The sequence below is a fragment of the Polyodon spathula genome, chromosome 1 (assembly GCF_017654505.1).
Source record: "Polyodon spathula isolate WHYD16114869_AA chromosome 1, ASM1765450v1, whole genome shotgun sequence".
NCBI classification, from domain to species: domain Eukaryota; kingdom Metazoa; phylum Chordata; class Actinopteri; order Acipenseriformes; family Polyodontidae; genus Polyodon; species Polyodon spathula.
Window position 1 is genome coordinate 32260436 of NC_054534.1, and position 26670 is coordinate 32287105.

The 26670-nt window shown below is 37.9% G+C and overlaps 1 protein-coding gene across 3 annotated transcripts in view; it reads left to right on the forward strand.

Annotated features, from left to right (window-relative positions):
- LOC121317383 (extracellular matrix organizing protein FRAS1-like) overlaps positions 1-24401 on the forward strand; it is a 92842-nt gene extending 68441 nt beyond the window's left edge. For all 3 annotated transcript variants that reach the window (XM_041253277.1, XM_041253260.1, XM_041253268.1), the window contains 33 exons: positions 140-330; positions 847-1000; positions 1874-2137; positions 2286-2474; positions 2866-2985; positions 3141-3320; positions 4009-4133; positions 5444-5584; positions 6142-6369; positions 6532-6645; positions 7338-7488; positions 7863-8022; positions 8353-8521; positions 8861-9107; positions 9460-9804; positions 10589-10749; positions 11123-11270; positions 12552-12757; positions 13142-13298; positions 13397-13597; positions 13871-14058; positions 14800-15075; positions 16487-16719; positions 17273-17433; positions 17971-18185; positions 18467-18617; positions 19013-19120; positions 19553-19712; positions 19804-19920; positions 20190-20356; positions 21039-21244; positions 21448-21594; positions 22009-24401. In XM_041253277.1, coding sequence (XP_041109211.1) covers positions 140-330; positions 847-1000; positions 1874-2137; positions 2286-2474; positions 2866-2985; positions 3141-3320; positions 4009-4133; positions 5444-5584; positions 6142-6369; positions 6532-6645; positions 7338-7488; positions 7863-8022; positions 8353-8521; positions 8861-9107; positions 9460-9804; positions 10589-10749; positions 11123-11270; positions 12552-12757; positions 13142-13298; positions 13397-13597; positions 13871-14058; positions 14800-15075; positions 16487-16719; positions 17273-17433; positions 17971-18185; positions 18467-18617; positions 19013-19120; positions 19553-19712; positions 19804-19920; positions 20190-20356; positions 21039-21244; positions 21448-21594; positions 22009-22593 — 6365 coding nt within the window. In that variant the 3' untranslated portion in view covers positions 22594-24401. The remainder of the gene's footprint in view (positions 1-139; positions 331-846; positions 1001-1873; positions 2138-2285; positions 2475-2865; positions 2986-3140; positions 3321-4008; positions 4134-5443; positions 5585-6141; positions 6370-6531; positions 6646-7337; positions 7489-7862; positions 8023-8352; positions 8522-8860; positions 9108-9459; positions 9805-10588; positions 10750-11122; positions 11271-12551; positions 12758-13141; positions 13299-13396; positions 13598-13870; positions 14059-14799; positions 15076-16486; positions 16720-17272; positions 17434-17970; positions 18186-18466; positions 18618-19012; positions 19121-19552; positions 19713-19803; positions 19921-20189; positions 20357-21038; positions 21245-21447; positions 21595-22008) is intronic.
- Positions 24402-26670: the final 2269 nt, after the last annotated feature.

The window sequence follows — 26670 nt, forward strand, 5'->3', positions numbered from 1 at the left end:
TACTACTCAAATAACTGTTTATATCCATCTGTTTGCTTCCCTGATTAAATATTTACAATATGAATTAATTGATTATAACATGCAGGTTTTGTTGCTGTACCTGTCATGCTTACCTTACATTTTGACATCTGTTTTTTAGATGGAAAATCTGGAGCGGCAGTGACTGTCACGCCTGATGTTGTCTTCTCCCTTGAGGATATCATCTCTAACAACATTTACTATGTGCAGAGTGTCCATCAAACCGTTGAACATCTTCGGGACAGCTTTAGCTTCTACATTACTGATGGTTCCAGTCAGACAGAGGCTTTCACTATTGATATTGACATCCGGGTACAGTAACTACAGTTCAAAGCAACATTTCCTTGCGAGACAGATTACGCTATCACAAAATTAACAGAATCAACAGCATCACCGATATTTATTTATTATACTGTGTCACCATGCTCAGATGTTGATGATGAAGTTGATTGCATCTCGTTTAATGATCTTTTCACCTGCCATTTTCACATACTCTATTAAATCTTATTAACATCAGTAAATACAATAAAAAAACAACTGAAAATTGGGCATTAAATTGGATTTATATGTTTAAAGGCAGAAATGAATTTTGATCTGCACTATTTTGATCTCTGAAATATACTCCAGTGTGTGTCATTACAGTTAAAAATGTGCTGTCATTGTTTATAGCGTGCTATTGCAAACTTAACAGGTAGAAATGAATTACTGAAAAATGGAAAGGTTCCAACATTTAGCATGCTGCTTATTTGTATTTACCTCTTTAAAATTATAAACCATTCAATAACGCTGAAAGGGTTAATAAGGTCCTTTTGGTTTTGCTTGTTTCAGAGTAAGAACGATGAACCCCCAAAGATGTCTGTGAGCAGCGTGCAGGTGGAGGAAGCGTCTGGCGTGGTGATCAGGAACACTTCATTGACGCTGCTGGATCTTGATACTCCAGACAATGAACTGGTGTTCACTGTCACCAAGAAGCCAGACTATGGTGAGTCCCCATCTCCCAGGATTAGGGTCCTTTAGAATCACGGTGCTGAGAGAATATGAGAAACTCACACAAACTCACACAAGCAGGTCAACCTAGTGAGCCAGGAGACCATTTCTTCATTTTCTTCATGTGTGGTGCCGTCTGAGGTCATAGCAAATCATAGCAGGCATGGTAGTGGCATTAAAGGATGATCTTACACCTAATCAGATTTCTCATGTTTTTAAAATTTAATGTCACACAAAATGAGTTCTTTATAATGAAACGTCAATCACAAAACTTATTTTGATGGTTCAAAGAGAGGTTCTCTGAGTCATAAAAGAAGTTGATGACAGTCTCAGCGACGTCCTTTATTCCATTCATCTCAAGAGACTTTAAAAAACAATCTTTAATTAAAGAGTGAAAGTGTTCTGAACAGCTGCAATCCTCAAGGTGATGAATATTTGCATTTCTGCTGCATTAAAACATACAGTACTCACTTCAGGGGATTAAAAAGAGCTCAGTTCATGATTACAGAAATATTTGATTACTGAATGAGTTGGTCTTTGACCAAAAAAAAAAAAAGATTGAAACATGCTATAAATGTTCTTTACATTTTTTGTCTAAAGCGTGCAAATTGTTTCTCATCACTCATCATATTTCTTTGGTCTCCATAATCAGTGTGGTGGGGATCGGTCCTTTGTTTCTCACTATTACCCCAGGCAGGCCTGGTTCACTGTTTCACATCCGGGTGGAATCTGTAGGTGTTCTTTAATCTTTTGGTGTGCATCTTTTCATGCATGTTACCTGGGATAAAGGACCAGTTTTTAGCCAATGCCTGTTTTCAGGACATATAAAGGATTCTGACCCACTTTATACTTCATGTGTGCCTCACAGGTAAGCTGCGCCGGAGGCAGTTCTACTCGGAGCCCCTGGACAATGGGCGTGTCCTGTCCCAGGGCTCGTCTTTCACGTACCAGGATGTTCTGGATGAGCTGATTGTCTACACCCCTGACAGTCTGAGTGTCCATAGTGATGAGTTCCGCTTCTCCATCACTGACGGCCTCTACACTGAGAACGGGAGGATGGAGTTCACAATGAACGTACAGAAGAGCGAAACTCCAAGGCTCACTGTTAACAGAGACCTTCAGCTTGCAGCAGGTAGGGGGACATTTACCATCTAAATGAAATGCCCTACCAAGCAAGCATGCTGTATATTGGGCAAACTATCTGCAATGTGCTTTTAAAAGAATATGAAATATAATAAACATTTATATATATGTGTGTGTGTGTGTGTGTGTGTATTTAGGCTCTGTAGCTAAGATCACAGATCAGCATTTGAGAGCCACAGACATTGACTCTGATGAGCTGAAAGTGAAGTACACAATGACTAAGGACCCTACAGCTGGCAGACTGCAGCTGTCCAAGAATGGAAACCTTGTCCAGATCTCAGTCAAAGGACCTGTTAAGAGCTTCACACAGGCTGACATCAATAAAGGTAGGGGTTAATGTTCTTGCTTTTGTTATTGCAAATCTGAAATTGAGAAATTCTCCAGAGCAACTAAACAGTTGACTGGGGAAAGGGATTGTGTGCATGCAAGATGTAATGCATAAAAATCTTACTAAATTAGTTCTCTGAGGAATAGGGAAAAATGTAAAGAGATGCATCTGTTTTTATTATTTCTGAACATAAAACAAAACTGACTTACAGAGCGCAATATTGGTGTCAGAACATCAGGTCAGTGCTAAATTATGCAGCCCATTCATGTGTACTCTTCATTGGAAGCTTAAAAAATGAAAACTATACACACAGTATGTTCAGCTGACCAATAAGCTTCAGAAAATACAAGTGACTGATGCGTGACTTTTAAAGTTTTGATCTTTTCCAGGTTTTGTGGAGTACAGGCATGAAAAAGGAGAGTCAGGAGGAAGCTTTGCTTTTGAGTTTGACCTTGCTGACTTGGAAAGAAACAAATTGATTGATCAATCATTCTATATTAGCATTCTGGGTAAGTCCTTTCACTGCACTTGTTTGTGAAAAGGTAGCCATATCTTTCAGGTACAAGTTACAAGGTACAGTCACTATTGTGATTTTGCATCCTAACATTGTTATCTGATTAAATGTAAAGTAACACTGACTTTGTGTGTGTGGTCTGTGTTGCAGAGGACAGACTCCCCCCCACTGTTATAGTTAACAAAGGACTGGTGCTGGATGAGAACTCATTGAAGAAAATCACAACCCTGCAGCTGTCAGCCACAGACCAGGACAGTGAGCCGGGAGACCTGGTGTACCGGATCACCAAGCAGACACACCTGGGGCGCCTGGAGCATGCGGCTTCACCAGGTACAAAGACCTTCTTTTCTAACTCAAATTCATTCAAATTGTTTGACAACTTTTTACGTGAAAACAATGGCAACAATTTCAAGAAATGAATGCAGTACTGTGATTTCCCCTTCATTTCACAAGCCAATACCAAAGGCTACTTTTATTGCTAATACTTACAGAATACAGAGTGAGCAAAACACTATTCTGTCTTCTAAGAACAATTCTGGTGAACCAGAATAATAACATTTATTATCTGTATTCACCTCGCATGACAGGGAAACAATAAGTGATTGCTGTTCCATGAATACTCAGTAGGTGGCGGTAACAATGAGATTTTTCCTATACTTTCAACAATAATCAGTATTAAACATCAAAGCATCTTATTCCAGAGAGAGCATGGAAAACTACCATCTGCTTCCTCACTCTGAAAAAACCCAAGAAAGCAAGAGCCAATAGTTTTCTGCAGCTGCAATTGCTGAACAGTATTGACTATCCTCCTTCATCCTCACTCCTTTGTGCTCCAATCTGTAGAGACTCTATGTAGAATTCTGTTCAAATGGGGAAAGGTAAAAGGGAAACAAAGAGAGCCAATCACCACATTACAGCCAATCTCTTGTTGTAATAGGTTGTGCTGTAATAAGTAAGCACGTCATTTAAAGTGCGCTTGTCAGTGGTGTCTATTTTACCGTTCTTATCTTGTTTGCAGGGTCAAGGATAAGCACATTCACTCAAGCTGACTTGGCCTCACGTAGCATCCAGTATGTTCATACCAGCGAAGAGGAGAAGCACTCTGACAGCTTCACCTTCGTCGTGTCTGACGGGGCAAATGAGGTACACACACACACGTTTGATTTCCAAACATGAAATTAGAAACTGGTTATTGTTTATTATGTTTCCTCTATTATGAATTCTTTTTGACTACAGTACCTTACAAGACCTCTGACTGTTTAAAACAGGATATTAACCGTTAGATAACCCCTAAAACCAATGAGCAAAAGCATTTCTTGCAGTAGTTTTTCTTAGGTAAATGCATGTTTATGGATATGTTTATTTATCAAACAGTTTATGGGCTGTTGAAGCTTTGATTTTTAAGTGCATAGGGCTAATGGTTCCAGTAAATCTTGCCTGATATTTATTGCATGTAGGTCTCACATGGTCCTATGTAAAATGCTTACACATCATGGCAAGCAAGTATCTTACAGATATTTTACTGCTCAGCTTCCACCGTAGGAAGAGACACAGAGATATTGAAAACCTGCCTGAGTCAACAGAAAAGCACTGATTGGTTACTGAGAAGGAATGCCAAAGTGTGAGGCTTATAAGAGTTATTATGTAATTCCCAGAAGCAGCTTGATTCCTCTGGATTTCCATTACATTAGAGTAGATGTTGAACTTTATGCTGATTTGAATTTGGCTCTCGCCAAGATAAGCACTAACTAAGACTAGGTGGTTAGTAAATTTACAGTATAATCGTAAATCTCGAAAAACTACTCACTTCTAAATCTTTTGTAGTCATTTTTGTATTACTTTAGTATAAATACATGTTAATTTGGATTCATATGTTTTTTTCTGACTTTATGTGAACGAAAAGACACACATTTGCCCGTTTTCCCATTGGAAATAGTGATATTTTGAAATATCACTGTCCTGGTCACAAAAGCAAAGTTTGTGGGGAATAATAGCCATTTTCTATACTTTTGAGGCATAAGTAATTAGGAAATAACACTTACTACCCAGGAATGAAAAAAAAAAAAAAAATTGTCACAGTGTTATAGAGATGCGCCTTGATTTAGTGGGCTTGAATTGCATTGGTGCCCATTCAATGTTATTGGTTAATTTGCCCAAGTGTTCCTTCATGAGACCTCTTCATTGGAGTAGAATGCAGGAATGTGAAGAAGTGCAGCAGTGAAATATCTGGGAGAAGCATTTAGTATTTCTTGTTAATTAGTGACTTTGAAAAAAAATAACATCAAACACTAAACTGTTAAAGTGTGCATCTTTTAGCTAGAAACATGTAAAACCTACAGTGTTAGTAATTCATTTTATCTAAGCATAACTATATGTGTTAGCTCTATGTACTGTACTTTAAGGCTATCCCCCCACAGTGAAGGCTGTCCTAACAGTCACCCTGTGACTTCCAGGTTGCCCAAACTTTTTACATCACTATTCACCCTGTGGATGACTCCTTGCCATTGGTCCAGAATCCAGGAATGCATGTGCAGGAGGGTGTGAGAAAGACCATCACTGAGTTTGAACTCAAGGCTACTGATGCTGACACCGAGGTGAGCTCCGAGCGGCGAAGCAGCCTGGTTTCTGTACTCGGCCTGGGAACATAGGCACTAAGTTTGAGGAAGTTAGAAATCAATTTAATACATTTCAGAGAGGCAGGTATATATAAACAAAACAAGCCAAAGTAAACATGTTTCATTTTTGGTCAAACTCTATGTTACCAAACTAGCAACAAGAAAGTGCGGCAATTGTGATGAAATAAAAACTGTGGGAATTGCACTGTGACCTTAATAAAAGTATTAAAAATATTTTGTTTTTTGCAGACATAGACAGAAGTTATAGTAGTTTACTAGTTTGGTACTTAATACTCTTAACAGTGTTTTGCAAATGCAAAATATTTTAGTAAACATGTAGCAAACACTTTAACGTAATTTGACAGTGTTATTGCAGTAGTTTCACATTTTCTGTCCAACTCCTGTAATTTTTCCAGTGGACACAAATGGCAGCCTACAACATTGGGGTTGTGGGGTTGTAGGGTTGGCACACTCTATATGCATACACTTAGATGTGCTTTATTTCATTGTTGATTTTCTAAACCTAACCAACACAGGCTGAATCTGTTACCTTCACCATTATGCAAGTTCCTCGTCACGGTACAATCGAACGCACCAACAACGGCCAGCACTATCGGCAAACAAACTCCTTCACCATGGACGACATCTATCAGAACCGCGTCAGCTACAACCACGACGGCAGCAATTCCCTCAAGGATCGTTTTACCTTCACAGTGTCTGACGGGACCAATCAGTTCTTCATGGTGGAAGAGGGAGAGAAGGAGGTGAGTGGAAGATTGACGTGTGGGCCAAGCATTTACTCTAGTCTATAATTAACTACTTTTTTTTAAAGAGGTAAAACACCTGTTAATTTTACAAAACTAGAACTAAGCAACTAATTTCTCATGAACTTGTTTTTTCTCCTTTTGTTTATTTATTTTTTTCAGATTGTGACAGCTGCTCCTCAGAGGTTTAAAATAGACATCCTTCCAGTTGATGATGGTACTCCGAGAATTGTAACCAACCGCGGATTGCAGTGGCTGGAGTATATGGAGGGAAAGGTAACATTTGTCTTTACAAAAGAAATGCTTTGTACTATCAAAATTCCTCCACTTTCCAACTCATTCGTTTTTGTTTGGCTTATTTCTCTGGCCTGTGTGGCACTGCTTAAAATAACTGCAGTTCTACTTATGGAAAGTCATACTGTGTTTGCAAAGTCTTTCATCTCAGAGTGGTCCAATTTCTCTGAAGCTGGAAATATATCATGAAAATATCTCTCGACCTTCGTGAAGGTAATGGCTACATTTTGCATATTTTTTTTTTTTTAAATATTTTGAAAGACAAAACCCCCTTTGAAATACATGAGTAATATGTTCTTGTATTGCAAAATTCATATTGCAGATGATAAAACTGCAAAATGAAAGCTATCAGTATTTTACTAGAAAATCAGTAGATGTGAAATGCATTTAACATGTATATATCACCAGCTGTCACATACTTTGCAGATGATCTTGCTCATTTTCTGTTGACATGTTGACATTTCTTCTCATTTTTTGTTTTTAATCACTGTGTCGCCATCTACTGGACAAAGATTGAAACAACCTTTTAAATTGTGCCTTCGGAATAGCACAAACAAAATACATGAATACAACAAACATACATATACTTCTTTCATTTTTCATTTAGCATTTTAGTGGATAGTTGACTCAAGACTGCCTGGCATTAATTGTTTGAACTCTGTCCTTCATAACAGGCCACCAATCTAATCACTAAGAAAGAGCTGCTCGCAATGGACCCTGATACGGAGGACAAACAGCTGGTTTATGAGATCACTGCCACACCAAAGCATGGGTACCTGGAGACCAAACTCAAACCTGGAGCTCCCATTACAACATTCACACAAGGTACAGCTCGGACTGCTTATTATATCAGGTGAACCTGTTCTGTGCAATGTTAGACCACTCGGAATGAATTCAATAAAATAAAAAAATGCTATTTACCCTTTCACTTCTCAACGCCTGGTTTCAAAACGAATAGTTTTCAGTGGACAGTGCTTTCACAGTACTTTGATACAGTAAGAAGTCCAAATAAATGGAGGCCAAGGATGCTGCTCCTAAATACATCACAAAATGCAAAGACCCCCGCCATCCCCCATTAGAAATATTGTCTAGGAATGTACGTTACAAAAAGCCTCTAGAATGCACATGATACTTCATTCCACACTGTAGTATTTGATTAACAGTGAGCACCTTAAATATTTCTCTTATTGTCTTTACAGCGGACATTAACCTGGGTTTGATTCACTATGTCTTAAACAAGGAGAGAATTCAGGAGACTATGGACACTTTCAAGTTTCTGGTCAAGGACAATAAACCAAATGTTGTCAGAGACAATGTGTTCCACATTCAGTGGTCTCTGATCAGCTTTCAATACACCAAGTAAGCCATTCAAAGGTTTTTAAAGCTCTTTCATCCAAAACAGACTGGAAACAAAAACTTTCTGAATGCAAAAGGAGGACCTCCATTAACAACACATACAGCAATATATAACAACTGCATAATTACTCAGTACTAGGCATACCTAAAATCACAGTGATTTCATATGTGTTACTACTAGTTATGCAAACTGCCATTCAGCTAATTAAAAAAGTTTTTTTTTTTTTCATTTAACCCATTTTCCTATTTCATAATAGGTGGAATGGAATGGATGAATTATAAAAACTGCTTTTGATGTTCAGATTTCTATGTTTTGTTTACTTGTGGTTGCAGCTTCAACGTCAGTGAAAAAGCAGGCACTGTCAGTGTAACAGTGAAGAGGAGTGGCAATCTGAACCAGTATGCCATCATCCTGTGTCGCACTGAACAGGGTACTGCCACCTCCACCTCCAGCATCGACTCAAAGCCAGGGCAGCAAGACTATATGGAATATGCTGGACAGGTTGGTTCACTGGCCACGAACCACAAAAAAAAAAACACTGCTAGTGAAATGTGTAATTGTATACATGTCTTTAAGAACTGTGATGCACCAATAGTGTACACAAACTTTATTCATTTTATTTATTGTTTTATTTATCAACGTCTTGTTCACATAATAGATTATTACTTAAATCTATACAAAACAAGTCTAAAGTCATGGTGAATCCATGATATGTTAAAAACATTCAAATCATTGTATGTTTGGTAGTATTACTAGTGTTAAGCAGCGCAGTACTGCAGATTGTGTTCACTGCTCACCCAGTTTCTCTTCCCACCCACCCCCTACCCACCCGCCCAACAGGTCCAGTTTGACGAGAGAGAGGACACCAAAGCCTGCACCATTGCAATCAATGATGATCAGGTCTTTGAAAACATTGAGAGTTTCAATGTGGAGCTCAGTATGCCAGCCTATGCCCTACTGGGGAAGATCACCAGAGCCAAAGTGAACATCAACGACACTGAGGACGAGCCCACTCTGCAGTTCGACCAGAAGGCTTATCACGTTAATGAAAGCGCTGGATTCTTCTTTGCACCCATTAAACGAAAAGGTGAGTTTCAAGCATAATGTGACCATTTTCTTAATTACCTATACTGGCCAGTTCAGTTAATATACAATTTGGAATAATGATGGATAAAATAAATGTTAAGTGGTTGGCATAGAAAAGAAAAGAAGTGCCTGCTAAGTGGTCAAGTTGTACTTTACATACACGGTGTACAGTGTGGTGTATTCTCTTATCATTTATTTATCTATCACGTATTAATTATTCAGTCATTTTGTTCAAGTGGGTGAGCCAGGATCTCCAGACTCTCTTAGCCTTCAACCTTTTGTTTCAGGTAATGCTCTGCTGTATCCCCTTGTCATTAATCTCATCAACGCAGTTTTATCATATTCTTGTCCAGGTGATACCAGCAGCACTGTATCTGCTCTGTGCTACACTGTTTCGAAATCGGCCCAGGGCAGCAGCCTGCATGCTCTGGAGTCTGGGTCGGATTTCAAGTCCAGGGGAATGAGCAGTGAGAACCGTGTGGTCTTCGGGCCGGGGGTGAGCATGTCCACCTGTGATGTGAAGCTGATTGACGACAGCGAGTATGAAGGGGAAGAGGAGTTTGAGATCGCCCTAGCGGACACCTCGGACAACGCGCGGTTGGGTGGCGTGGCCACTGCCAAGGTGATAATTGATGGGCCCAATGACGCCTCCACAGTGTTCCTGGGGAATGCTTCTTTTACATTCAGTGAGGATGCAGGTAAACATCAGAACACTGCCAAATCCATTACCCCTGGTAAAACATGTTGTTTCCATGGCAACATTTAATCCCCTCCTGTAGTCAATATAATTCCACTTGCATTCTCCCTCTAGTGTAGCACATTTTTTGTTGTGCTTGCATTGATCTTAATTTTGAGTAGCCCTGGATCTAATGCTAATTATTTACATTTTTGAAAAATAAAATTCACCCAATAAAGCTGCATTCAGTTTGTGCTGTGAATGAAGTATATAAATCAACTCCAATGAAATGGTTTTGCACTAATAGGCTGTATTAAATATGGTAACACAAGGGAAGCTGCAATGGCCTGAGTCATTAGGTAGATTAGTACTATACTTGTATTATTTTCATCTTTACATAACAATGGCATCACAGTGGTTTGATTCAATGCACGTTGGCAGTCCACAACACCATGGTATCATATCTGTACACAGTGCAATATTTTTTCAAATGTGTTGTATTGTCATGCTGGTCATAGTGTGCCCTGCTGGTAGTTATGCTAGGTTTTTTTCAGGTAATATGAAAATGTTTTTCTTCTTTCTTTCTGTAACAGCAGAGGAGCTCAGGTTTAAACTTTAACACCGACTAGCACTTGTATACAGAGCTGAGACAGGAAGAACAACTACAAGAAGACATTCTATAACTGAGTAGCGGTTCAAGAGACACTAACAGTTTCCTCATGCATGTATTAAAAAGATGTATGTTATCCAGCTAAATGATTTGTGTGAATTTATATATTAAAATGTGATTGCAATTGTCTTTTTAGGCACCATTGAAATTCCTGTTTTAAGACATGGCAGTGACCTTTCGACAGTGACCTCAGTTTGGTGCGCCACCCGACCTTCCGATCCCACCTCCGCCACCCCGGGAGTGGACTACATCCCTAGCTCCAAAAAGGTGGAGTTCAGGCCTGGGAAAACTGAAGAGGTGAGGCCCTGTGCTGGTGTCTTAGCGGGAAATGAATCCCTTGAATTATGTCACTTTGTAGGGACGTATAAGCATGTATATTTTGTATGTTGCGCTGCATAACATTTTATTAGGTCCTATTCATGAGGCTTTCATTCACAATGTGTTTGTTTTTTTTATTATTCAATCTTGATAGAGTTTTGAAACAGGAGCATAAATTATATAAAAAAAAAAAAAGTATGTATAGTAATTCATCAAAATGAAAGTTAACGTGTTCATGAAGAAGACCAATGGCTTATTAAGCAGTTCCATAACTCTGTTTAGGGCCACGAGGAGCAAAGTTCATATGTTCTCCTTAAATTGTATGATACAGACTGTGTAATTATCTCTGCAGGTCTGTAGCCTGACTATACTAGATGACACTCACAATCCCACCATTGAAGGCACAGAGTCTTTTGTGGTGTTCCTCAGCTCAGCGCATGGGGCCGAACTCACCAAACCTTTCCAGGCTACTGTCGTCATCACAGACACATTCCAGGATGGTAGGCTAAGAGTCGCTCACAGTATTCACTGGCTCTTTATAAAATATAGGATTTTATTGCTAAAAAGGTTTTGGGTGTAAATACAACAGAAATGTCATGATTTGTTAATATCTGTAAATACACGTCCATAAATATACCATATTGTCTGTGTGTCCATTTTCATTTTAACAGCAGCAAAGGAAATACCATGGAGCAATCTACACACCAGGATTTACACTTCCCTTAACACATCATCTTTAATGAAAATGCAGTGCTTCTATCAGTGGTCACTATTTTAGGGACCGTGATAAAGCAAGGGCATCCACTGTGCACAATGTGCTTCCTATCCATGGCATTGCCATAGCTGGAAATGCTGTTGTCCGTTAATATTTCTGCCAGGTGATTTTAGCATGTTATACTGGTATCCCCATTGGTAATTTGCATGCTATTCTGTGTTACCTTCTACTCATGAAATAGCCTTTTGTTTCTTACATGTCTTGTGTTTACAATGTGTTAGTCATTTTATATAGAAGGTGTCTGTGTCTTTATGCAACTCAAGCATATCATACTTCTCCATTCAACCTAAAATATCAGCAATTAAGTAAGTTGGTATGAGCAGTTAGAGAAGTTAAAATGATCACACTAACCAGCTGTAATCTGTGCTACCCTTGTGTAATAAATCACAAATTGCCCTGCAACCCCTGAACAGCTTGACTATGACAAGAAATGTGCCCTCAGTAACAGGGGGTTACAGCCACATAGCAGAATGAAGCACTTCTCCTGGGAGAGTGTAACCAGTCATAGCTGCTTACATAAAAAGACAAAGATAGAGGTAAAGGGCTATTGTATTATGCTTTATATTCAGGCAGAAGCAGGGAAACCTCTAATGTCATATTGTGTGAGCAGATTATTTCACCCTACTACAAGTCGGACATTTTAAAACTCAAACACAAACAAATGTAGATATTCTTCTTGACAAACTCACCCCTACAATTTGTTAAGAAGTTTCTTCTTCTATACACATGTCTAACTTATTAGTATATCATGGACTGCAGGGTGTAACCACGCTGGTTAAAGTTGTTCCTAGGAAATATATGAGTGAGAAACATCACATTGCACAAATACCCAGACCAAGTTTAAGTTCTTCATTGTTTTGTACAATTGCATAACAATCCATGTCAAGTTTTTTTACACCCCAAATAGTAGGTTAGTGAGCAGGAGATGTACAAAAAATATCCTTAGCTGTTGGATTAGAGATTCCAATATATAGTATGCATTATTACTGATATGTCTTTACTTCAGTTCCCAGCATGCAGTTTGGTAAAGATGTGTATTCAGTGAAGGAGAATGAAGCAGTCTTGAGCATTCCTGTTATCCGCACTGGAGACCTGACATTCGAGTCTTCTGTGAGGTGTTACACCAGGATGCAGTCTGCTATGGTGATGGATGACTTTGAGGAGAGGAGGAACTCAGATGATTCTCGAATTACTTTCCTCAAAGGAGAAAAGGTACAATTATTATTACTTGTACTGTCAGTCCGGGTTCAAATCACGCTGATGTTGATCTGCTGCCAATGGATAGGAACATGACCAATAAATCTGTCAACTTAATTCCAGTGCAAGATCTGGTGGCTGTTGAAAGGATTCCACCATTAAAGAAAAAAGCAAACAAAACCAATCCTTACTCTGCTGAAAATGGGAGTTCAGAGTAACATATGAATGGCTACAGCAGTAACAATTCTTCAGATCTAGCCCAGATTCAGGCTAACCCATTGCTGTCCTAGGCTCTAATAGGTTTTCCAACCCCTTAGTATTTTATCATGTATAACATGTAGCTTAAGTAATAAAGCACAAATATGAAGTGGGCAAAACAGTCTTTTGATTTTCTTCCAGGTGAAAAACTGCACTGTTCTTATAAATGACGACTCTGTGTTTGAACCAGAGGAGCAGTTCCAAGTTTACCTCAGCAATCCCCTTGGAAACCACTGGAGTGGAGCCAGAGTCGGCAAAAATGAAGTGGCCACCATCACCATTACCAATGATGAGGACGGTAAGCAGCGGAGCACTGGAACCTAAAAAGTGTAAAACAAAAACTGCTGCAATCTTATTTAAATCTTTCTCTTTCATATCTATATATACACACATCAGCACCAACAATTGAATTTGAGGAGCCGACATACCAGGTGCGGGAGCCCCCGGGTCCAGACGGCATTGCAGTTCTGAACATCAAAGTGATCAGGAAAGGAGACCAGAACCGGACTTCGAAGGTTCGCTGCAGCACCAGAGACGGGTCAGCCCAGTCTGGAGTCGACTACAATCCCAAGAGCAGGGTGCTGAAATTCAGCCCTGGTGAGTGTGCTATCTGTTTAAACACAGTGCCAATCAAAAAGAATACAACTTGTAATGGGAATGTTAAAAATTTGTTTCAAAACCCCTCAACTTTATGCCATTTGACAGCAGTATCTTACAGTATTTTTGTAAAATTTTACTCTTTGCTATTTTGTTTATTTGATAAGCAGACTCACAAATGAAAACAGTTTTGCATCTGATTTAGAAATGAACGCAAATCTTTTTTTGTGGATAACTAAATATGACCCTGTGCAACTACTGTATGTTCTGCAGGCACTGACCGCATCCTCTTTAATGTGGAGATTCTGTCCAATGAGGACAGGGAGTGGCACGAGTTGTTCTCATTGGTCCTGGGCCCTGATGACCCAGTAGAAGCAGTGCTGGGAGAAATCACCACAGCAACAGTGACTATTCTGGACCAGGAGGCAGCAGGAAGTCTTATACTGCCAGCTCTGCCAATTGTAAGTCATAACGGTAAAAGTTTAAGATACACATTTTAAACACGTTTATAAAAATGGAAGTATCTTTTTTTTTTTTTTTTTAAATATGTATTTTCCAGAAATAGAAGTATAATGTAAATTTGAATGAATTTTACACATTATAACTTAATTCTTACTTTAAAGTTGTAATATTTACCTTTTATAAGTCCTAGTTAACATTGCCTGGAGCATAATGCCACCTAGTGGGTGAATGTTGTATGTTTGGTTCCTTTCTTATTTTTATAAATAGGGCTTGACGTTTTGGGGTTTCTATTTTTGATCATATAACGTCCCTTTAAACTAATTATGAGCTGATTCTGTTTCCTAATTAAACTCCTAAAAAACTGTTAATTCCTTCATATCTTGTCTGAGCCAGAATCTGTTTTGTTAATTATTCATCCTAGATCCTAATTACATTTCATTAGGATAGTTGTGCTTTTATTCTTTTCACTCATTTAAGAGAGTTGTCCTGACAGATTTTCTGATAGCAAGTCCATAATTAAAAATACACTTGATTTGTAGCAAAGAAAAAAAAAAAATCTTAAACCCAGTTTGCAATGAATAGTTTTCTCTTTATTAAGATGCAGAGACTGCTTAACAGTGACTAATTAACATTTAAAGGGTGATAGAGATTTGGAAAATAAAAAAAAATGAAAAGTTCAAGCCCTATTTATAGACAGCTTATTTTGTTCTGGCAGAGTCACCCGTTTTGTTCCTTTACAGGTGGTTTCCTTGTCCGACTATGATCATGTTCAAGAGGTGACCAAGGAGGGTAGTAAGAAGACTCCACCCCCCGGCTACCCACTGGTCTGTGTGACCCCTTGTGACCCACACTACCCCAAGTACCCTGTAGTGAAGGAGCGCTGCGACGAAGCGGGAATTAACCAGTCATCTATCCGCTTTAGCTGGGAAGTGGCTGCTCCCACTGACATCAGTGGAGCTAGATCACCGTTTGAGACTGTAACTGACAATACCCCATACACCAGCGTCAACCACATGGTCAGTCAAGAGCATTATTGCTGCTATTCAGTGATGTGGAGGGACTGATTTAGTACCATCAATCAAACGGACAACTTTCTTTTTTTTTATGTGCTGAGACTTACAAGCTTTTTCTATTTAAGATCTGTTAAAGATAATAAGATCTGTTAACAGTTTCTTATTATCTTTATACCGTTTAAACTTTCCTCTCTGACAGTATCGTCCTTTGCCTTTGCACTTGCTTTAAGAGAACCATCTGTTGTTAATTATTCAGCTTTTAACCCTTTGAGTAATACGAATGTACTGGTACGTCATTAAATTAATAGTCCTCAGGGAGTACGAACGTACCGGTACGTTATGCAAATTCTGAACTTTGAACTTGAACCTGCTGTGATATTGTAACACTAGTAACACCTTGTAGAGGTTTCTTGCGCCATCTGCCAGATATTTATGGAATTATACACAACAAACCCAGTCATAAAACGTCAACAATGTCTGGAAAACTGCGAAAAATGGTCTGTGGGAAAGAAGTACTAGAAATGATATTGAATTCCAATTCTGATTGAGATTTAAATTCTTCTACTGAATCAGGTGCCAGTGAGTGTGTCAGTGAAGAATATTTATATTCAACATCAAGTTACAGGTGTCCAGCGAAGACTTAGTTTTGTCGATTGTGCAACAAAGTCTCTCAAGTGGTACAAGAAGTTATTGTTCCACTTGTTTGACATGGCCATGTTGATCGCCTTCATTCTCCACAAAACTACATCTAAAAAAATAATCCCTTTCAGCAAGATCAGGCACTGCTTCATCTCACAGCTTGTAGAAAATATCACACAAGGTAGGTCATCCAGTCGAGGAGACACCCAAGCACAGACAACGTGACACGGATCATTGACCTTCATTTTCCTCACTGTCTTCACCCTCAGCATGTCTTTATCTGGATATGATTCTCTCTCTCTCTCTTTTTTTCATGACGTGTTGTCATTGATCCGGATCGTTGTTTATTGTTTATTGATTACCTACTATTTTTGTCAAAACCTTTCCCTATGACAAAATAATGATTCATATTTATTTGTTTTGTTTATTTACGATAAGAAATTGTTTACATATTTTTATTGTGTAATAAATTGCTAATAGGCCTACTAACAAATGTATCGATGTGAGGAGTGTAAATATGAAAAATTATGAAAAATATAAAAAAACTCACTTCAGTGGGCCCATCAAAACATTCTACAACTCACTACTCAAAGGGTTAATGAAAGGCGCACAGTTGATTGAAACCTGCAGTATTATAATAGGTGAAAATCTCCTTAGCCTTTTTCAAATGAATGTTTTACAGAAAGCAAGTTAGATGCTGCACTGCTGTTTGAGTCAAAAGTGAATTGCTTCACATTTGCTGCCCTTGCTCAGTTCCCGCTTTTTGAATCTGCAGGTCCTGGACAGTGTTTACTTCAGCCGTCGTTTCCATGTGCGTTGTGTGGCCAAGGCTGTTGACAATACAGGCCATGTGGGCACTCCATTGAGAAGCAACATTGTCACTATTGGAACAGAGGGCTCTATCTGCCACACTCCAGTAGTGGCAGGCACAGCAAGAGGCTACCAGGCACAGTCCTTCATAGCAACACTCAAATACCTGGACGTCAAGCACAAAGAGCATCCAAACAGGTAACCTGCCAAAGGGGTGATTATCCTCTGAAGTTAAATTAGTTATTCATTCATTCATTCATTCATTATAGGTTGAATAAATAAACTTTTTTTTTTTTATTGGGGGAAAAAAAAAATTAGGAAACTATACATTCTTACAATAAATTGACCAATATTTATTGATGTATTATCAAATCAAAATCAGCATTTGTTCTTTTTAATGTATTTTACAATTTTTTGGAAAACATGAATACATTAATTATTGTTTTAGTCTCCACAATTACACAATATTGAGTATCTTGCTTTATGGAATGGTAATTATAAATTGTGGGCACTTTTTGCAGTATTCAAGACACGCCAGACTGTTTTTTAAAAAAAAATATGCTCACTATCTTTTTCTAAGAATGTTGCTAAAATCTTTTCACGAGATTCTTAAAAAAAAAAAAAAAAAAAAAAAAAAGATTAAGCTTCTAAAAAGTAAGCTAAGGAAATATATACGCTAAGGAAATATATAAACCTGGTAGAGTAGCACATTTTCCCTGCTAATATCAGTCTACATCGGTTTGCATTCTAGAATCCATATTTCAGTGCAGATCCCTCACCAGGATGGCATGCTGCCTCTGATCTCCACCATGCCACTGCTTAACCTCAACTTCCTGCTGTCTGAGTCCATCTACAGACATCAGCACATCTGTTCCAACCTGGTCACGCTTCGAGACCTGGAGGGCATCTCTGGTGAGAGACGAAAGTCATCTTATTGTTTCATTGTGTTTGTCATCAAGCATTGTTTGCGCTGACTCCATAAGTGTTTCTCATTCACAATTGCTCTGGACCCTTGCTCCAAATTGTTGTGTAGAAGAATAAGGACAGCACAATACAGTGAGGAAGCAACAATGGCTTTTTGGAGATGGAATGTAGATGCCATCTCAGTCTCAAATCACTGTAGGAAGTTTTTTTTCACTGTAGGATCAACTAGGTAAGGAAATGGGGAGTATTTTAATTATACAACAGTTGTTCATAAATCTAGTGATTTAATTACTTTTTAGTATTTAAAATCAATGCAATACATTAAAAAAATGAATACTCTTTAACAAGCGCTGTGGTTATTTCACTCATGAAGATGGTCGTAAACAATTAATTTGGGCTTCCTCATTTGTGATATAACTACAGTACCCTACGAAGGTTCATGATACGTCCTCTGTGAACCCTGTCTAGCTTTCAATATGAAGGAGAAAGACAAGACCAAACCATTTTGTTTGGTTTGTGTTTCAGAGACTGGTTTTCTTGATGACATTTTCTACGACAGTATTTCCCTGGGCCCTGGTTTCGACCGGCCCTATCAGTTTAACCCCAGTGTGCGGGAACCCAAGACCATCCAGCTGTACAAACACCTTAACCTCAAGAGCTGCATCTGGACATTTGATGCCTACTATGACATGACAGAACTGATCGATGTCTGTGGAGGATCTGTAACGGCTGACTTCCAGGTTCGTACTGCAGTGGTCAATGTCAAGGGAACGGTAGTGAGCACTCTGTGTTCCATTGCTTTTCTTTTCATTATACTAATTAGATTTAAAAAAAAAACACACAAAAAAACTGAAATACCTGAATATGTTGCAATATTCAAGTTAATGACTGAGGCACTTAATTGAGGTTTCGCTGTACTGTAAAATTGATTTGTCTGTTTAGGAATTTTGTTTAGTTTTCTGTGCATCTATTTTTGAGAGGAACCTGACTGTATCAATGATGGTATTTTATCTTTCACCAGGTGAGAGACTCTGCGCAGTCCTTCCTGACAATACAGGTTCCACTGTATGTGTCATATATTTATGTGACAGCACCAAGAGGCTGGGCATCCCTTGAGCATCACACAGAGATGGAGTTTTCATTCTTCTATGATACAGTCCTCTGGAGAACAGGTAAGCAGTTTCCTAGTGTAGGGTTTAAACCTTGCTTGCCATTTGGATTTACTTAAAGGGTAAAATTAAAAGAAATTCTATTGGTTCTGCCTCTGACAGATAGTATTGTAGGAGGCAGTGTGACCCAACATTATTTTAGTCTTAGGATAGACAGTCAAGAGATACTAGTTGTTGTTTATTTATTTTTATTACATATAAATAAATGCTATAAACATAAAGCCCCTAAAAATAAATCCTTAGTGTTAGTTACTGCACACAGAACACAGAATATCATATGTACAGTATATGTTTGGTTTCATTTATCAAGACATTTGTGTTCATTGCTTGGTTTTAAAACTAGTTTATAACTACAACAAATACTTCTATGTCATCTAATCCCATTTTGCCTCATGCAGGTATACAGACTGACAGTGTGCTGTCAGCAAGACTTCAGATAATCAGAATCTACATCAGGGAAGACGGCTGTCTTGTCATTGAATTCAAAACTTATGTAAAATTCAGAGGTAAGACATTCCTCCATCCTGAGGATAACATTTTGTGAGTTTATAGTGTGCATACTTAGAAAAAGTCATTTATTTGCTTTTTTTGACCACTTGAATAGGAAACAGTAAAAAAAAAAAAAAAAAAAAAAAAAAAAAAAAAAAACACATATTAATTATAGCATTAGGTTAATAAGAGAAGCACGTCTTCGGGTAAAGATGCAATACAGTATTGATCAGGCAATACTTTATCCCAATGAATATTATTGATATTATATGTTAGTGAATATGTGGAATGTGCCTTTATTTTTTAATGGATTTTGTTTTATATTCTTGGGAGGAAGTAGCCTTATTTTGCATAGGAATATTATTTCCAGCTTGAGGTCTCAGGCAGGCTGCCAGGAATTTTGATTCAGGTGATTGACACACACTGTAATTATGGTTCCTTCCTGTTAGGTCAGTTTGTGATGGAGCACCACACCCTGCCTGGTCAGAAGTCTCACCTGATGGCCCCTGACCACCTGGGAGGTATTGAGTTTGAGCTACAGTTGCTGTGGAGCGCCCAGTCCTTCGATTCCCCATATCAGCTGTGGAGGGCAACCAGTTCTTACAGCAGGTAAGATGGAGTTTCTGAAACGTCTATTAGTGTAATACTGTTTCTGCTGGCATGACTGTCTTCTCACTGAATACATTGTGTTGTTTTGCAGGAAGGACTACTCAGGGGAATACTCAGTTGTCCTCATCCCCTGTACTGTACAGCCCACTCAGCCATGGATCGACCCTGGGGACAAGCCTCTGGCCTGCACAGCGCATGCCCCAGAGAAGTAATTCAGATATTGTTTGCATATGTAGGGCAGATTCCCTTTAATGAACTGGAAACTGTTGTAATACTGCTCTATTGCTCTGAGAAGAGACGTTATAACTTGGATGTTTGCATCAGTTCGTAAAGTATTACAAAATAATTTTACCTGCCGATATAATTTTTTCATGTCTTTCTGAAAAAAATAATTTCTGTCTGAACAGATTTTATAAGCTTTTCTGAAATGTCGATGCGTTCTTTCCTAAATATTTGTTTCTGCCCATTCTTGATTAGGTTCCTGGTCCCAATTGCATTCCAGCAGACAAGCCGCCCAGTTCCAGTAGTCTATTCTTTAAACACAGAGTTCCAGCTGTGTAACAATGAGAAGATCTTCATGATGGACCCAGCCACAGCAGAAATGTCCATGACTGAAATGGATTACAAAGGAGCTTTCTCTATGGGTAACTTAAATAGATGTATCACTTCATTAGAGAAGGCAAAACGTAAATAGATAGAGCAGGTGGAGCCAGCAGTGTAAGAGTCCTTGGAGAAACCATCTCCAGGCATATATAAGCTTCTTATATGAAATTATTATATAATTGTAATTCCACAGCCACTGCTACTTCAACTGCTAATATCTCATTAACTATTTCAGCTGGCAACTTCATATTTTCAATGTTATGGAAAAGCCTTGGATCTAACAGCACCCTTCAACCTGCTCTGAGCTAAGATGGTGGCTGACGTATTGTGGTCATGTTGCCTTTTGGTTTCCAGATGATAAAAACCTAAAGCTTTGATTTACTTCATACTGCTAAGAACCTAATATGCCATATTGAGGTCATGTGACTTACATTTCTGGAACAGGGAGCACCTAATGTGTGATAACCAGCTGTATTCTTTTATTTTATTAGTACCTCATCAATGTTTATTCCCCTGGGCATGCTCTATGTTATCACAAAATAAAAATGTCTGGTTTCACAAAAGCAGTAACAAATTGATTGACTATTGAAGAGAGATGGTCTATGATGAATGGTGTTTTCTGTTTCAGTATGACTAGCATTTCCATTATTCATGGTACTGTTGTATTTTTTAGTTGCAATCTCTTCATTTTTGTATCTACATTCCTTTATTCTCTTCCAACAGGTCAGACCCTCTATGGTCGTGTCCTCTGGAATCCTGAACAGAACCTGAACTCTGCCTACAAGCTGCAGCTAGAGAAGGTGTATCTGTGCACTGGCAAAGACGGATACGTGCCTTTCTTCGACCCCACTGGCACTCTTTATAACGAGGGCCCACAGTACGGCTGTATTCAGCCCAACAAGCACCTGAAACACAGGTTCCTCATACTGGTGCGTTTAAGACTGTTACTGCATACAGTGGCAGCATTTCAGACAGAGCTGTAGCCACCATATATGCGTGATGCACATTTTTGCATGCTAACAAACTAAATCAGAAATACAAATATCAGTAGTAAACTAAAATGTGATGTCATATGGAAATGTTAATCTGATTTTGAACTATTTCTAAACAACTGAGAATCTTGTTTCTTTAGGATCGAAACCAGCCTGAGGTTTGTGACCGGTACTTCCATGACGTTCCCTTCGATGCTAACTTCGCCTCTGACCTGACCGATCTCCACTCCATGACTGAGATGCCTGGAGTGGACGGCTTCACAATGAAGGTTGATGCCCTCTACAAGGTTAGCATAGAGAAGTGCCTTTCTATGTACTGTATTACAATAGGATTTGTGTTGCTGTTCTTGAAGACAAGCTAAATGAACACTGCAGATCAGGCAGTTATTTCATAAAGTCAGGAAGTCAATTTAGAAGTTTATTTCAAAATATGTTGTGTAACACTAGAAAATTAACTGTAAGTTTTACAGTTATTCAGTTGGTGAGATTTCACATTTAATACTTTATATGTCACATATATCATATTACTTACTTACTGTATACTAATATGCATAGACTACTTACAAACAGTGTTTAGGAATCAATTGAACTGAGCTTTTGAGGTGACATCCTGTTCACAGTGGCCTTATTTACATTAGTTACTTATCAAACTGCAATGTGTGTAAAATTTTACAGAGCTTTTATTTATTGTTCTTTAAAAGGTGGAGGCCGGCCATCAGTGGTATTTACAAGTGATCTACGTCATCGGGCCCAAGTCAGTGTCGGGGCCCAGGATTCAACGGTCGCTGACGTACCAGCTGAAACGCAGCCGGAGGGATCTGGTGGACAAGAGCGGCCAACTCACCCTGGATGAATCGCTGATCTACGACAACAAGGGGGATCAGGTGAAGAACGGCACCAATATGAAGTCTCTGAGCTTGGAAGTGGAGGCCGCAGCCTCAGCCTCCCAAACAGGCAGCTCCATTGGTGGTGTTGTTGCCACAGTAACGGTGCTGTTCCTCATCTTCCTGGCCTCTTGCTTCCTGTTCAAAAAATGCCGAAGACAAGGGAAAAAGAAGATGCCTGCCAAAAACCTGGCAGAGGAGTACCCTCTGAACACGAAAGTGGAAGTCTGCCTGCGGAATGTGGACAGCCTAGAGAAGAACCTCAACAGCAATCACTGCACAGCGAGGAACGTCAATATACTGAATAAAAATGAGGCCTGCAAAGTGAAAGGGGTCAAGGTCAAGCAAGTAAATCTAGAGGTCAAAGTTCATAACAATTTACATGATGGCACAGAAGTTTGATATATATTTTTTTGTTTTTGTAATCTTGTTAAAAAAAATATATATATTTGTAATAAAACAAATTGTAATTCTTGTATTTTTATATAAATATGGAAAAAGGGAAAAGTAGTATAAGTGCTGGTTAGCTACGCAGTGTTTTTCACTTCACAACTGAGCTACCTCATCTACGCTATTGACCATCGCCTGATTCTTATCTAGTTTTTTTCAAGAACTGATTCACTGATTTTGTGTCTCATCACACTCTAAAATTACAATAAAACAATTTGCAAACGAAAGTATTTTTAGTGCTATAAAAATACAGTTTTAAATCATGAGCTTTATTTATTCTAAACTTGTTCGTAACCAAACAATGAAAAACAAAACCTTGTATTTTATATTTTATAGGTATATAAATGTTACATGATATCATTTCAAAACTTTGGTGTTACTGTCAATCATATGACTAGGCAATTTCCTATTACCAAGGCTTTTTTCTCTAGAAATTAAACAAGTTACATATTTTACACTATAACATAACACAACCACAAAATATATTGATTAACACCAGTAGACCAGCACTTTGGGCAGTGGTTTTGTTCATAAAGAAAACAATCTCTTGGTAGCTCAGGCACTCTTTGATTGTATTTAGCCCTGACTATATGTTTAATTAGCTATTGGTACGTATTATTATTTGAGACTGTACAACGACTATAATTAACTAACCACTATAATTTACACAAGTATTATGCACTCAAGGTGTATGTATTGACCTGGATGAGCTGTGTATATTTTAAAAAGTGCAATTCCTTGAAGGAGGCATGTTAGGGGATCCAGGACAATTGGGGTTAGTATCAGGTGTTTAAATGTGTGTTAGTGGTCGAGAGCCTATAACAGGGGTCCAGAAATGTTGAACATAATGGTATAAAAGTCAATTACATAATTAAAAAAATGGAAGCTAGTTACATATATTGCTGAATTAAGATACCATCATTGCCTGAACTCGTTGCTGTTGTAATTATTATTTTTTTATTTCTAGCACAACCATTGGCCATTTTGTATTTTCTATTTAACACCATTGAAAATAACATAACAAAAATATTTTTTTAATTGATTATGTTTGGCAGGTCATTAGTTTAGAATACACTCTACTAATTTAAGAGCTAAACAAAGCAATTGAAATGCAATATATAACAGACGGAATTCCATTCTAAATCAGCAACAAAAAAAGGGTTACTTTTTAATCATTAACAATGGCTGGCTATTTTTTTAAAAAATCTGGCATTTGCTTGTAGAATACTAGTTCTTTCAGGACTCCACTTTGTTATCTTGGATTATTTAATATTATTATTATACATGTATAATGTATTATGTATTGTACTTTTTATATTTTCATTGGTATAAATAAAATTATCTTCATGGTGTGTGCTAAAATATTATGGTGCTGTGTGAGGAATCATATTGGGAACTGTTATTATTATTATTATTATTATTATTATTATTATTATTATTATTATTATTATTATTATTATTATTCTATGTGAACCATTGGGACCCCATTTTGAGAGGTGGTGCCATAGCACTGAATTTACTCCTGTTTTTGTATTGAACCATCAGTGTCATTATTAAACTGTAACCGACCATGCTGTTTACAGCAGTGAATACAGAAATCACAAGAACAGCTGCCTGACTGCCTGCCTGACTGACTGAATGAATGAATGATCCTCTGTGGTGCTGACTTCTGTTCATTTCAAACAACTAAAAGTGTCATGTTGGCTTTTGATTGTTGAATTACTGCATATGTTTTTACTAATAAAAGTCAAGTCACTTACCATGCATATCTTTGTATAATAATTACCTATACCACAAGTCAGTGTCCCTTTTAATGAAAAAGTCTGCAAAAAAAAATCTACAAGATGTTTCTTTCAGGGATATGTTGTTTTCATTTGCGTAACATTTAACATTGAACTAATTTAATTCACAGAAGTAAAACAAATATTCTGAAAAGTTCTGAATAGCACATTGAATTGTTGCATTTACAGTGAAACCTCTCTGTTAAGGCCAGTTAAAGGGCTGGGTGGTCTTAGTATTGACGATATATCGGTGTAAATCAAAAGTTCCATCATTTTACATTCAAGTTTTTAGAGAGTCTGAAAATGTTTTTAGAAAAAAAACAGTTGGTAGTTTCCAGCATGTTAGATCTATTATACACCCAATTTAATAGAGGTTGGAAACATTTGGGAAAGCAGGTGTGGCCTTTATATTGATGATGACTTTGTTCTGAGTCAGGGCCTTAAGCAAGGCTTTACTATACTGACTCAGCCAATCACAGCTAGCCCAGTAAATTGAATGTTCTTGTTTGTGGAACATGTTCAATTAGGTTTTTTTTGTATGAAATTCAAGTCCAGTAAATTTATGCTAAGATTATAGATTTATTTAGTTAAACACTGTATTACTAATAAACTACTTGAATAACCTTCTCAGACTTTAATAATTTAAAGAGATGTTATCATTTTCATTTTTAACTCAGTTTTATGGTACTGGGATCAACAATACGCAATACCCCATGTGAATACATCAGGTTCCAATACCAAACCTACCATGGGTGGGGTGGAGTGATGTTAAAGTATGTAATTATATAAGCTTAGGTACTGTACTGTACTGCAGTATTGAGCAGAGAGTGGATACATTCATAATCATAATCTGCTTAACACGTTAAGTGCCACTGTCCTCATTTGAGGACAGCTAGGCAACTTTGTTATTTTTTTGGAGAATTGTAACTAGCATCTATCCACCTGTTGTTTAAATTTTCTCTTTAACTATGCTGTTATGATAAATTACTTTAAGTTATTTTGTTAAGTCTAAATGCAACTGATACTTCTGCAAATATAGCCTTGGAGGTGCTTTTGTGACTCCTCAATATAGCTTTATCATCACTGCCCACAGTAATGATAAAGCTCAATTGTCTATGTTGAGATTCATAGCAGGTGTGACATTTCACTGGTTCTCAAATCAGAACACAAACATGTGTAGCCAAAACAAAGGATTGACATTTTTTCTGTGGATAAATATTGATTTAGAAGGTATCAAATTGCTGGTACATAAATACAGCCAAGAAAAATGAATTTGGTACCTAATGGGTTAAATCTGCAAGTGTGCCTGTTTTCCGTCCCAGCTTTTTCTTTCTCCTCTCGCTTACACACAAACACACATTGTACAGATTGCTATTTCTACAAATGTTGCTATTGTTCTCTAAATAGAGAGATGACTGAGAGGTCTATTAAGTTGTGTCCCAAGAGAAGTCTATATTTTGACAATCAATCTTGTTAATATTCCACTAAACAGTTTTAGATATCTGGGCCAAGTCTTTTAAAGTCTTCTTGCCACTATGTCACGCTGTGAGGCCAACAGACATAATAATTCTAGAACGTGCTGCAGCAGTAGGAGGTTATTGATAACAAGAACAATCAGGGTTTTCTTTTCTAATCACAACACAGTACAGTCCTTGCACAAGTCTACTGTGGTATACAACAGTAGCAGTCTAATAAAGCATAGATAAATCACAGTGAGAGAGTGCAAAGTGTAGCAAAAAGCAAGCATGTGAAAGAAGACACAAATATAATAAAGCATTGTCCAAACCCTGCACCATGGTAGCCTTAATAAACGAGGGCTGCAAGGTTAACACCTTCATGAACTGAATGGGAACAACCTTTTAAACTTTTTATACAGATGCAGAATTGTGCATTCAATTGAATATATAACATATATCCTATAGATTGTGCAGCTGTGCTACTGTTTGTAAGAGAACTACAATATATCAGGTTTTGGTTTGTAATTCATCAGGTGGTAAATTAGGAGCGGTTTCATATCTCAAAGGTGTGAGTGTAGTCATTAAGAGTCTGTGACACTGGCTTTGCAGTGGCACATTTGCATAGCTACTAAACCTCTATGCAACCTGTATGTTTAAGCAAAATGGATGCGGCAAGATGTTATTCCTGTTCCAAGCAGGCAAACAGCAACGGCTGTTTTTGTTTGTGTAGATCGATAGTAATGCATGAACTTGCCAGCTGCTGATACTGTAATAAATATGGCCTATTCATT